This window comes from Orcinus orca, chromosome 7 (genome assembly GCF_937001465.1).
Source record: "Orcinus orca chromosome 7, mOrcOrc1.1, whole genome shotgun sequence".
Lineage (NCBI taxonomy): Eukaryota > Metazoa > Chordata > Mammalia > Artiodactyla > Delphinidae > Orcinus > Orcinus orca.
The window spans coordinates 11,577,149-11,590,603 of record NC_064565.1 but is presented as its reverse complement, the minus strand read 5'-3'; the positions used below and the strand labels follow the sequence as shown (position 1 = coordinate 11,590,603).

The following is a 13,455-nucleotide window of genomic DNA, read 5'->3' as shown; positions in this document are numbered from 1 at the left end:
TCTCTATGGTGGTTACAGGTACTAGGAAAATTAGACAGGTTATAAACGTCATAGGATCATGAGCTGATCCAAATGGCAGAGAGGATGCTTGAAGGATCCCAGAGCCTGACCAACAGTCACACAGGAGAAGCAGTGTATTTCTGACAAACGTTAAAAGGACAGTGAGTTGAGCAGAAAACCAGAAAATACTTGGGAAATAATTTCAAATAAAAAATTTATCAGCAATGTTTAACTTGATATCTTACATTCTTATTTTACTTTAAAACTACAGGAGAAAATCTTCAATCAAAAATTCAAATATCTGTGACACACTTTTAAATATTCACAGTTTCTTGTGACTAGCTTTGTACATGTTTTTAAGCAATGACTGTTCTTTGCATACTATAAGTATCATTTGAGAAGTATGGTGCAATTCAATTTAATATAAAGTTCAGACTGCAAGTGAGAGCAACAAAAATGAAAAGTTGGTATGAATTCAGTAAAAGGATATCCAATTTGGAATTGGAGGCGAAGGTGACAAAAGTGGAGAATTTGGACCACATGATGGCACTGCACTCATGGTTAAAAAAGGAGAAAGTAGGGCTTCCCTGGTAGCACAGTGGTTAAGAATCTGCCTGCCAATGCAGGGGACATGGGTTCGAGCCCTGGTCTGGGAAGATCCCACATGCTGCGGAGCAACTAAGCCCACGTGCCACAACTACTGAGCCTGTGCTCTAGAGCCGGCGAGTCACAACTACTGAGCCCACGAGCCTAGAGCCCATGCTCCACAAGAGAAGCCAGCGCACCACAACGAAGAGTAGCCCCCACTTGCCGCAACTAGAGAAAGTCTGCGTGCAGCAATGAAGACCCAACGCAGCCAAAAATAAAAAATTTTAAATAAATAAATAAAAGAGACTGTAGAAGAGAAATTTAGAAAGTAGGAAGGTGGAGGTTTATTTTACACACTTACCACGAGTAGACACACTGAAAGTGTGCTAGCCCTCCCACTAAAGAACACAGACAAATTAAAGTTCCTTGGCCTAAATGCCATGTATATACATATACAAGTGACTAAAATATTTTTTTAAATTAATTAATTTATTTTTGGCTGAGTTGCGTCTTCGTTACTGCACACAGGCTTTCTCTAGTTGCAGCGAGCGGGGGCTACTCTTTGTTGTGGTGCACAGACTTCTCATTGCAGTGGCTTCTCTTGTTGCAGAGCACTGGGCCTAGAACGTATGGTCTTCAGGAGTTGTGGCTCACGGGCTCAGTAGTTGTGGCCTGTGGGCTCTAGAGCGCAGGCTCAGTAGTTGTGGCGCACCGGCTTAGTTGCTTTGCAGCATGTGGGATCTTCCCGGCCCAGGGCTTGAACCCATGTCCCCTGCATTGGCAGGTGGATTCTTAACCACTGCGCCACCAGGGAAGCCCCAGCAGACAGATTCTTAACCACTGCACCAACCAGGGAAGTCCGAGTGACCAATATTGATACATTTGTTAAGCAAGTGGTAGGAAAAGTGTGACAAAGACAAACATTGGGAAATACATGTCAGCACTAAGATACCGTTATAAGATACTGGTCTAAGTTTAAAACCTTAGCTTCCAACTACCCAGTCCATTTTTCCCCATTTAAGATAGGACAGGCCAGTTGCTCCATTTCTTTCTAGTGTTTCACTGTCCAATCCCTGCCTCACATTGGAATGCTCAACCCCAAGGAGAAAAGAGAAGAAAAGAAAGAAAAGAGAGTAAAGAAGAAAACAAAATGATATAGAAACTGAACACCCACAATCCATTCCCATACTTTAGCCTCTCTTTCCATTAACATTATGACACCATAGGAAATTCACAAGAGTTGTAAAACATATCCTCTTCGAGCACCAATGATTTACTGCTCTATTCTTTTATAAAGTTTCATGATTTATTATTTTTATGCAGCTATTTTCTTTAGCCTATCTATATTATTACACTGTTGAGTAATTATAACAATTCATTCTTCAACATTTATTCAATTTTTAAAAGTCAGGTTTCTTTACCAAGTATTCTCTCTGGCCATCAGGTTCTAAGAAAATCACAATCCATCTCAACAGTTTATTTTGAATGTCCATACTATGTCCTGCATAAACTGGTTATCCCAAAACTGTAGAAGTCAACACAAAAAGTGCTTTAATTGAAAATCTATTAAGTAAATAAATGTAAAATATTACATAAATCTACTTAATCATAAAATTTCTTCATAAAAAGCTTATCATACACACAGAGAAAAAGTTGTCCCTCCCATTTTATCCTTTAATTATAGATGAGAAATGCTTTTAGTTGGAACTCACCCATCATGGCAACCAGCTTGACTATTTGAAAATTAGGGAAATGGTTCTCTCATCAGCATTCTCTATTGCCTAAGAACATAAAAAGATGAACACGTTAATAAGACGAAGAAAGAGAAGAGGTAGCCACAAAAAGAAAAAAGTCAGTATAAATAACACTAATGTGAATGTACAATATTAATACTTTACACATTTTGCTGGGGAGAAGTGCCTTCTTTTTTCCAGATATTCAATTATTGAGAAGGAACTGAAAATTATTATTATTTTAAATTAAATTTACCTAAGTACTTTTCACGTTCCTATCTATCTAAGCTAAAGCAAAACAAAACAAAACGATTTTTGAGAGTCAAAACACTTAAGAGATAATCTAATAAACTCAAGTTCCGGGACTTCCCTGTTGATCCAGTGGATAAGAATCCACCTTCCAATGCAGGGGACGTGGGTTTGATCCCTGGTAGGGGAACTAGGATGCCACATGCAGCGGGGCAACTAAGCTGCCATGCCACAACTACTGAGCCCACGTGCTCTGGAGCCCACGCATCACAACTACAGAGAAGCTCGCGCACCGCAACTAAGACCCAATGCAGCCAAAAATAAATAAATAAATAAAAATTAAAAAAAACAAAAACTGAAGTTCCCACAGGGCAATGGCAGATATAAAGATTGAGTGGCAAATGTCATATTTAGAGACATCAACAAAATAGTAAAGGCCTACAAATCTCCATAAAAGAAAATATTATCACAATCAACAAAAAGGAATTAACCGAAAGTTTGCAGCAATCTGGGCAGCATTTAGGAGTCACAGTAAAAAGAGAGAACCTTGTGGCATTCTGACCTTCCCTATTCCTATCTTCCTGCCCCTTATTCCCAGCTCCAAAGTAGCAATCTAAACCAACAGCCCACAGTCACCATGAAAATGAGCAGCCTGGCAGCAACTGGAAAGGGCAGAATGGAACTGGAATGCCTTCAAAGTCTGATTCCAAAAAAACTGTCATTATTTGACCTATCTAATGGTTGGCTGATAGACCCCATTTGAAAGGCTGCCTTTATTTAACCTGACTCAAAGCTTTTCCATTGCAAAGAACTTAGAGTGTTTGCTGAAATCAATCAGGGACAACATATGTCAACTGTCTGAGGAAGGGGAAAATAGTTGGGCAAACAATAGGTTAAGAAAAAAATTTTTTAGAAAAGCTGAGAAATGAGATGTCAACAGGGAACTCTGAAATGAGAAATGAGATGTCAACAGGGAACTCTGAAAAATGAGATGTCAACAGGGAACTTAGAAAAGCTGAGAAATGAGATGTCAACAGGGAACAGACTCCTGGGACTCTAGAAGGTACACAAATGCCCAAGGCTGTTGCTTTACTCAAGAAAGGCCTAAGAAGGCCCTCGGCTTTCACCTCTGGCTAACTCTGAGGCTCTGTGTAGCAGTAAGTAAAGGATAAGGTGGAGTTGTAAATGCCTGGGAGAATGTTAAAGGCCAGCCCCAACACACACAGAAAACCACTCAAAAAAGACTTCGAGACTTATCTGTTCCAAGTATCTAAGGAAATCTCTGTCTAATCATTAGATGACAGCTAAATTAAGAGCAGTCTTCACTGACCATATATGACAAAGAATACAGACTTTAAAAAGTGAGTTCTGAAATGTCACTAAACAAACAAATAAGAAGAATAAACAAAAAACACTGGGGAGGGGACTTCCCTGGTGGTCCAGCGGTTAAGACTCCATGTTCCGAATGCAGGGGACATAGGTTTAATCCCTGGTCAGGGAACTAAGATCCGGCATGCTGTGTGGCACAGCCAAAAAACAAACAAACAAAAAACCACTGGGGAGGGAGAAGAATCTGATTTCCAGAGGTGGCCCATTATGGTATTTTAAATGTCCAGTTTTCAAGAAAAAAATGAGACATACAAAGATAATAGTCCATACACAGAGAAAAAGCAATCAACAGAAACTGACCCTGAGAAAGCCTAAATGTCAGACTAACTAGACACATACAAAAATTCCTGATTCCCAGATGAAAAGCCAGTGTTCAGCATAAACTATATTGTTTGTATAAGCAGCTGAGGCACAATAAGCCATTCTTATCAGTTAGGCAGCTGGGAACTCTCCTGAAATCCAAGTTCTCAGATGCCAGCCAATGATAAGCAATTCATTCCAAAGATAAGCAGTGAGGCTATGTGAACTCTTTTCTATACAAAGAGCAGAAGGAAATTAATAGACAAGTTTAAAGAAACTGCATAAAGCAATAATTATAAGCGTGTTGTTGGGTGTACAATATATAGATATAATTTGTACAACAATATACACAAATTTCCCTTTGTATAGTACAAAGGAAAGAGGAGGGATGGAGTTAAAAGGGAAGTTTTGTATGCCACTCAAATTAAGTGGCATTAACTCAAACTACATTGTTTTAAGTTGAGATGTTAATTTTAATCCCCAGGTCAATGACTGAAGAATACATTTTTTAAAATGGCAAAAGAAATGAGAGAATTAAAATAGCACACAACAAAATATCTGTTTAACACAAAGAAGGCAGTAATGGAGGAATGAGGAACAACAACAACAAAAAAAGATACAAAACACATAGAACACAAAAATAAAATGACAGATGTAATCTTACCTTATGTGTAATTATATTAAATATAAGAGGAATGAACAAACCAGTTAAAAGGCAGAGATTAGCAGACTAGGTTAAAAAACAAGATCTAACTATATGCTGTCTACATCAGACACATTATAGATTCAGGCACAAAACAGGTTGAAAGTTAAAGACTGTAAAAAGATATACCATGCAAACAGTAGCCAAAGGAGACCTAGCTATATTAATAGCAGACAAAATAGAATATATTATACACGAGCACTGAATATGAAACTGTGACTAAAAATCTTCCAACAAACAAAAGCCCAGGACCAAATGGCTTCACAGGCAAATTCTATCAAACATTTAGAGAAGAGCTAACACCTGTCTTTCTCAAACTCTTCCAAACTTTGGCAGAGGGAGGAACACTCCCAACCTCATTCTACAGGGCCACCATCACCCTGATACCAAAACCAGACAGAGATGTCACAAAGAAAGAAAACTATAGGCCAATATGACTGATAAATATAGATGCAAAAATCCTCAACAGAATACTAGCAAACACAATCCAACAGCACATTAAAAGGATCACACACCCTGATTAAGTAGGGTTTATCCCAGGAAGGCAAGGATTCTTCAATATACGCAAATCAATCAATGTGATACACCATATTAGCAAACTGAAGGAGAAAAACCATATGATCATCAAAATAGATACAGAAAAAGCTTTTGACAAAATTCAACACCCATTTATGATAAAAACCCTCCAGAAAGTAGGCATAGAGAAAACTTACCTCAACATATAAAAGGCCATATATGACAAACCCAGAGCCGATATTGTTCTCAAGGGTGAAAAACTGAAACCATTTCCTCTAAGATCAGGAACAAGACAAGGCTGCCCACTCTCACCACTATTATTCAACATAGTCTTGGAAATTTTAGCCACAGCAATCAGAGAGAAAAAGAAATAAAAGGAATCCAAATCGGAAAAGAAGTGAAACTGTCACTGTTTGCAGATGACACGATACTATACATAGAGAATCCTAAAGATGCTACCAGAAAACTACTAGAGCTAATCAATGAATTGGGTAAAGTAGCAGGATACAAAATTAATGCACAGAAATCTCTGGCATTCCTATATACTAATGATGAAAAATCTGAAAGAGAAATTAAGGAAACACTCCCACTTACCATTGCAACAAAAAGAATAAAATACCTAGGAATAAACCTACCTACAGAGACAAAAGACCTGTATGCAGAAAACTATAAGACAATGATAAAAGATATTAAAGATGATACAAACAGGTGGAGAGATATACCATGTTCTTGGATTGGAAGAATCAACATTGTGAAAATGACTATACCTCTCAAAACAATCTACACATTCAGTGCAATCCCTATCAAACTACCAATGGCATTTTTCACAGAACTAGAACAAAAAATTGCACAATTTGTATGGAAACACAAAAGACCCCGAATAACAAAAGCATTCCTGAGAAAGAAAAACAGAGCTGGAGGAATCAGGCTCCCTGACTTCAGACTATACTACAAAGCTACAGTAATCAAGACAGTATGGTACTGGCACAAAAACAGAAAGATAGATCAATGGAACAGGATAGAAAGCCCAGAGATAAACTCACACACATATGGTCACCTTATCTTTGATAAAGGAGGTAAGAATATACAATGGAGAAAAGACAGCCTCTTCAATAAGTGGTGCTGGGAAAACTGGACAGCTACATGTAAACGAATGAAAATGGAACACTCCCTAACACCATACACAAAAATAAACTCAAAATGGATTAAAGACCTAAATGTAAGGCCAGACACTATCAAACTCTTAGAGGAAAACATAGAAAGAACACTCTATGACATAAATCACAGCGAGATTCTTTTTGACCCACCTCCTAGAGAAAGGGAAATAAAAACAAAAATAAACAAATGGGACCTAATGAAACTTGAAAGCTTTTGCACAGCAAAGGAAACCATAAACAAGATGAAAAGACAACCCTCAGAATGGGAGAAAATATTTGCAAATGAAGCAACTAACAAAGGATCAATCTCCAAAATATACAAGCAGCTCATGCAGCTCAATATCAAAAAAAACGGACAACAATCCAAAAATGGCCAGAAGACCTAAACAGACATTTCTCCAAAGAAGATATACAGACTGCCAACAAATACATGAAAGGATGCTCAACATCACTAATCATTAGAGAAATGCAAATCAAAACTACAATGAGGTTTCATCTCACACCAGTCAGAATGGCCATCATCAAAAAGTCTACAAACGGGGCTTCCCTGGTGGCGCAGTGATTGAGAATCTGCCTGCCAATGCAGGGGACATGGGGTAGAGCCCTGGTCTGGGAAGATCCCACATGCCACGAAGCAACCGGGCCCGTGAGCCACAACTACTGAGCCTGCGCGTCTGGAGCCTCTGCTCCACAACAAGAGAGGCCGCAATAGTGAGAGGCCCACAGATCGTGATGAAGAGTGGCCCCCGCTTGCCGCAACTACAGAAAGCTCTCGCACAGAAACAAAGACCCAACACAGCCAAAAATAAATTTAAAAAAAAAAAAAAGTCTACAAACAATAAATGCTGGAGAGGGTGTGGAGAAAAGGGAACCCTCTTGCACTGTTGGTGGGAATGTAAATTGATACAGCCACTACAGAGAACAGTATGGAGGTTCCTTAAAAAACTAAAAATAGAACTACCATACGACCCAGTAATCCCACTACTGGGCATATACCCTGAGAAAACCATAGTTCAAAAAGAGTCATGTACCACAGTATTCACTGCAGCACTATTTACAATAGCCAGGACATTGAAGCAACCTAAGTGTCCATCGACAGATGAATGGATAAAGAAGATATGGCACATATATACAATGGAATATTACTCAGCCATAAAAAGAAACGAAATTGAGTTATTTGTAGTGAGGCGGATGGACCTAGAGTCTGTCATACCGAGTAAGTCAGAAAGGGAAAAACAAATACCATATGCTAACACATACATATGGAATCTTAAATTAAAAAAATGGTTCTGAAGAACCTACAGGCAGAACAGGAATAAAGACGCAGATGTGGAGAGCGGACTTGAGGACACAGGGATGGGGAGGGGTGAGCTGGGACAAGGTGAGAGAGTGGCATGGATATACATACACTACCAAATGTAGAATGGATGGCTGGTGGGAAGCAGCTGCATAGAACAGTGAGATCAGCTTGGTGCTTTGTGACCACCTAGAGAGGTGGGATAGGGACGGTGGGAGGGAGACACAAGAGGAAGGGGATATGCGGTATGTGTATATGTATGGCTGATTCACTTTGTTATACAGCAGAAGCTAATGCACCATTGTAGAGCAATTATATTCCAATAAAGATGTTGGGGAAAAAAAGAAAGCATCATTATGATGTGAGAGCCACCATCATCCATTTTAAAAGTACAAGACAAGCTCTTTAACAATCAGACATTTTACATCATTCCTTTTACTCCTTGAAATTATATTTCCATTTCACTTCCCCCACAGAATTTTATCCTGATGTTATACATTGATATTTTTATGCTTGACAGTCTTTTTTTTTTTTTAACATCTTTATTTGGGTATAATTGCTTTACAATGGTGTGTTAGTTTCTGCTTTATAACAAAGTGAATCAGTCATACATAAACATATGTTCCCATATGTCTTCCCTCTTGCGTCTCCTTCCCTCCCACCCTCCCTATCCCACCTCTCCAGGCTGTCACAAAGCACCAAGCCAATATCCCTGTGCCATGCGGCTGCTTCCCACTAGCTATCTACCTTACTACATTTGTTAGTGTGTATATGTCCATGACTCTCTCTCGCCCTGTCACAGCTCACCCTTCCCCCTCCCCATAACCTCAAGTCCGTTCTCTAGGAGGTCTGCGTCTTTATTCCTGCCTTACCCCTAGGTTCTTCATGACTTTTTTTTTCTTAAATTCCATATATATGTGTTAGCATACGGTATTTGTCTTTTTCTTTCTGACTTACTTCACTCTGTATGACAGACTCTAGGTCTATCCACCTCATTACAAATAGCTCAATTTCGTTTCTTTTTATGGCTGAGTAATATTCCATTGTATATATGTGCCACATCTTCTTTATCCATTCATCCGATGATGGGCACTTAGGTTGTTTCCATCTCCGGGCTATTGTAAATAGAGCTGCAATGAACATTTTGGTACATGACTCTTTTTGAATTTTGGTTTTCTCAGGGTATATGCCCAGTAGTGGGATTGCTGGGTCATATGGTAGTTCTATTTTTAGTTTTTTAAGGAACCTCCATAATGTTCTCCATAGTGGCTGAACCAATTCACATTCCCACCAGCAGTGCAAGAGTGTTCCCTTTTCTCCACACCCTCTCCAGCATTTATTGTTTCTAGATTTTTTGATGATGGCCATTCTGACTGGTGTGAGATGATATCTCATTGTAGTTTTGATTTGCATTTCTCTAATGATTAATGATGTTGAGCATTCTTTCATGTGTTTGTTGGCAGTCTGTACATCTTCTTTGGAGAAATGTCTATTTAGGTCTTCTGCCCATTTTTGGATTGGGTTGTTTGTTTTTTTGTTATTGAGCTGCATGAGCTGCTTGTAAATTTTGGAGATTAATCCTTTGTTGGTTGCTTCATTTGCAAATATTTTTCCCATTCTGAGGGTTGTCTTTTGGTCTTGTTTATGGTTTCCTTTGCTGCGCAAAAGCTTTGAAGTTTCATTAGGTCCCATTTGTTTATTTTTGTTTTTATTTCCATTACTCTAGGAGGTGGGTCAGAAAGGATCTTGCTGTGATTTATGTCATAGAGTGTTCTGCCTATGTTTTCCTCTAAGAGTTTGATAGTTTCTGGCCTTACATTTAGGTCTTTAATCCATTTTGAGCTTATTTTTGTGTATGGTGTTAGGGAGTGATCTAATCTCATACTTTTAAAAGTACCTGTCCAGTTTTCCCAGCACCACTTATTGAAGAGGCTGTCCTTTCTCCACTGTACATTCCTGCCACCTTTATCAAAGATAAGGTGTCCATATGTGCGTGGGTTTATCTCTGGGCTTTCTATCCTGTTCCATTGATCTATCTTTCTGTTTTTGTGCCAGTACCATACTGTCTTGATAACTGTAGCTTTGTAGTATAGTCTGAAGTCAGGGAGCCTAATTCCTCCAGTTCCTTTTTTCGTTCTCAAGATTGCTTTGGCTATTCGGGGTCTTTTGTGTTTCCATACAAATTGCAAAATTTTTTGTTCTAGTTCTGTGAAAAATGCCAGTGGTAGTTTGATAGGGATTGCATTGAATCTATAGATTGCTTTGGGTAGTAGAGTCATTTTCACAATGTTGATTCTTCCAATCCAAGAACATGGTATATCTCTCCATCTATTTGTATCATCTTTAATTTCTTTCATCAGTGTCTTATAATTTCTGCATACAGGTCTTTTGTCTCCTTAGGTAGGTTTATTCCTAGATATTTTATTCTTTTTGTTGCAATGGTGAATGGGAGTGTTTTCTTGATTTCACTTTCAGATTTTTCATCATTAGTATATAGGAATGCCAGAGATTTCTGTGCATTAATTTTGTATCCTGCCACTTTACCAAATTCATTGATTAGCTCTAGTAGTTTTCTGGTAGCATCTTTAGGATTCTCTATGTATAGGATCATGTCATCTGCAAACAGTGACAGCTTTACTTCTTCTTTTCCAATTTGGATTCCTTTTATTTCCTTTTCTTCTCTGATTGCTGTGGCTAAAACTTCCAAAACTATGTTGAATAAGAGTGGGCAACCTTGTCTTGTTCCTGATCTTAGTGGAAATGCTTTCAGTTTTTCACCATTGAGGATGATGTTTGCTGTGGGCTTGTCATATATGGCCTTTATTATGTTGAGCTTGACAGTCTTTTATTGATCAGTCTCTCATATATCACAGCAACAAAACATGTATGCAAATTTGTTTAAAATTTGTTTCCTATAACCGTAAATAATAAATAATTATTAAATATAAAAAAAGAATATATTACAAAATCATTATTAGTGGCAAAGTAGGACATTTATAGTGAAAAAATTGCCAACTTATCAACAAGATATAGTAATTATGAACATGTATAAACAACAGACTCTCAAAATGCATGGGAAAAAAAAAGATAGACTTGAAATAAACAATTCAAATATAACAGAGATTTCAATGCCTCATTTTCAATACTGGATAAAACAAGTAAGCAGAAAATCAATGAAAAAGTGAAGACTTAAATAATGCTATAATATGCTATACAGATAAAATAATGCTATATAGATATAGAGCACTGTATCTATAGAACACTGAACCCCAAAACAGAAAAATACACGCTTTTCTCAAATACATGTGCAACATTTTCCAGGGCAGACCACTTGTTAGGCAATAAAACTTATCTCAGCAAGTATAAATAGATTTAAGAAATATGATGTATGTTCCCTGACAACAATGCAATGAAATGAGAAACTGATAATAGAAAGAAATTTGGGGAATTTACAAATATGTGAAAATTAAATAACACATTCCTAAAGAACCAATGGAACAAAAAAGAAGTCACATGGAAAATTAGAAAATGCTTTGAGAAGAATGAAAATAAAAACAAAACATACTGAAAATTATTGGATACACCTAAAGTACAACTTAAAGATAAATTTATAACTGTTGGGAACTCCCTGGCAGTCCAGTGGTTAGGGCTCAGCACTTTCACTGCCGTGGACTAGGTTCAATCCCTAGAGGGGGAACTAAGATCTTGCAAGCCATGCAGCATGGCCCCCTCCAAAAAAAAGAGAGAGAGAAATTTGTAACAGTTAGTGTTTATATTAAAAAAAAAAAAAAAGATCTCAAATCAATAAACTAAACTTCTACCTTAAAACACCAAAAAAGGACGAGCTTAAACCCAAAGCAAGTAGAAGGAAAGAAACAATAAGGATTAGAAGTGGAAACAAACCAAAAAAATTAAAACCCAATAGAAATTTTTTCAATCAATGAAACAATGGTTCTTTGAAAAGATCCATAAAATTGACAAAATTTTAGCTAGATTAACCAAGGAAAAAAAGAGGGAAGATACAAATATCTAAACTCAGGAATTAAAGGAGAATTACTACCAACCTTACAGAAATAAAAAGGATAAGGGAATACTATGAAGAACTGTATATCAATGGATTAGATCACCTGGATGAAATAAACAGATTGAATTAGAAATTTTAAAACTTTTCACAAATAAGAAGTCCTAAGCCAGATAGATGGCTTCAAACATTTAAGAAAGAATTACCACCAATTATTAAAAAAAAAAAAATACTGAACCTAGTATTACTCTGATAACCAAACCAGACAAACACGTTACAAGAGAAAACTACAGATTGATAACTTTGTGAATATAGATAAATCCTCAACAAAATACTAGCAAACCTAATCCAGAACGTTAAAAAAGGGGACTCTAGGGCTTCCCTGGTGGTGCAGTGGTTGAGAGTCCGCCTGCCGATGCAGGGGACATGGGTTCGTGCCCCGGTCCGGGAAGATCCCACATGCCGTGTAACGGCCAGGCCCGTGAGCCATGGCTGCTGAGCCTGCACGTCTGGAGCCTATGCTCCACAACGGGAGAGGCCACAACGGTGAGAGGCCCGCGTACCGCGAAAAAAAAAAAAAAAAAAAAAGGGGGACTCTACACCATGAACGTGTAGGATATATCCCACAAAAGCAAGGTAGGTTCAGCATACAAAAATCAATGTAATAAACCACACTGATAGAATAAAAGAAAGATACATGATCATCTCAACAGACAACGAAAATGCAAGTGCCAAAATCCAACTGCCTACTCAAAAGACTAGGAAGAAAAGGAAATTTCCTCCAGCTGATAAAGGGGATCCATGAAAAACCCACAGCTAACATCATACTTAATGATGAAAAACTGCATTATGTGCCCCCTAAGATCAGGGACAAGCAAGGATGTTTAGTCTTGCCACTCATATTTAATATTGTACTGGAGGTCCTAGTCAGAATATGAAGCAAGAAAATGAAATCAAAGGAATCCAGACTGGATAAGAAGCAAAACTATCCCTATTTGCAGCTGACAATCTTGTATACAGAAAATCTAAGAAGTTCACAAAAACAATATTAGAGCTAATGAATGAGTTCAGCACAGTTGCAGGATACAAGATCAACACTGAAAAATCAGTTGTATTTCTACACACTAGCACTGAACAATACAGAAATAAAATTTAGAAATAAATTCCATTTATAACAGCATCAAAAGAATAACAAAGTCTTGTACACTGGAAACTATAAAACATTATTGAAAGAAACTGAAACAGATCTAAATATACGGAAAGACATCCCATGTTCATGGATTGGAACAAAATATTTTGTAGGTGACAAAACTCTCAAAGTGATCTACAGACTCATTATAAAACTGAAACTAACACACCACTGTAAAGCATTTATACTCTAAAAAAAAAAGTGATCTACACATTCAATGCAATCTCTATCAAAATCCTCTATCAAAATTCCAATGGCCTTTCTTTGCAGAAATGGAAAAGCTGATCTTTAAATTCATATGGAGCTACAAGAG

At 37.6% G+C, this 13,455-nt stretch overlaps 2 protein-coding genes across 3 annotated transcripts in view; one reads left to right on the top strand and one right to left on the bottom strand.

The window, feature by feature from the left end:
• GPR17 (G protein-coupled receptor 17) overlaps window positions 1–13,455 on the top strand; it is a 397,229-nt gene that overhangs the window by 82,191 nt on the left and 301,583 nt on the right. The window lies entirely within an intron of this gene.
• Window positions 1–13,455, bottom strand: part of MAP3K2 (mitogen-activated protein kinase kinase kinase 2) — a 99,223-nt gene that overhangs the window by 40,890 nt on the left and 44,878 nt on the right. For both annotated transcript variants that reach the window (XM_049712168.1, XM_004276860.3), the window contains exon 2: window positions 2,301–2,369. In XM_049712168.1, coding sequence (XP_049568125.1) covers window positions 2,301–2,307 — 7 coding nt within the window. In that variant the 5' untranslated portion in view covers window positions 2,308–2,369. The remainder of the gene's footprint in view (window positions 1–2,300; window positions 2,370–13,455) is intronic.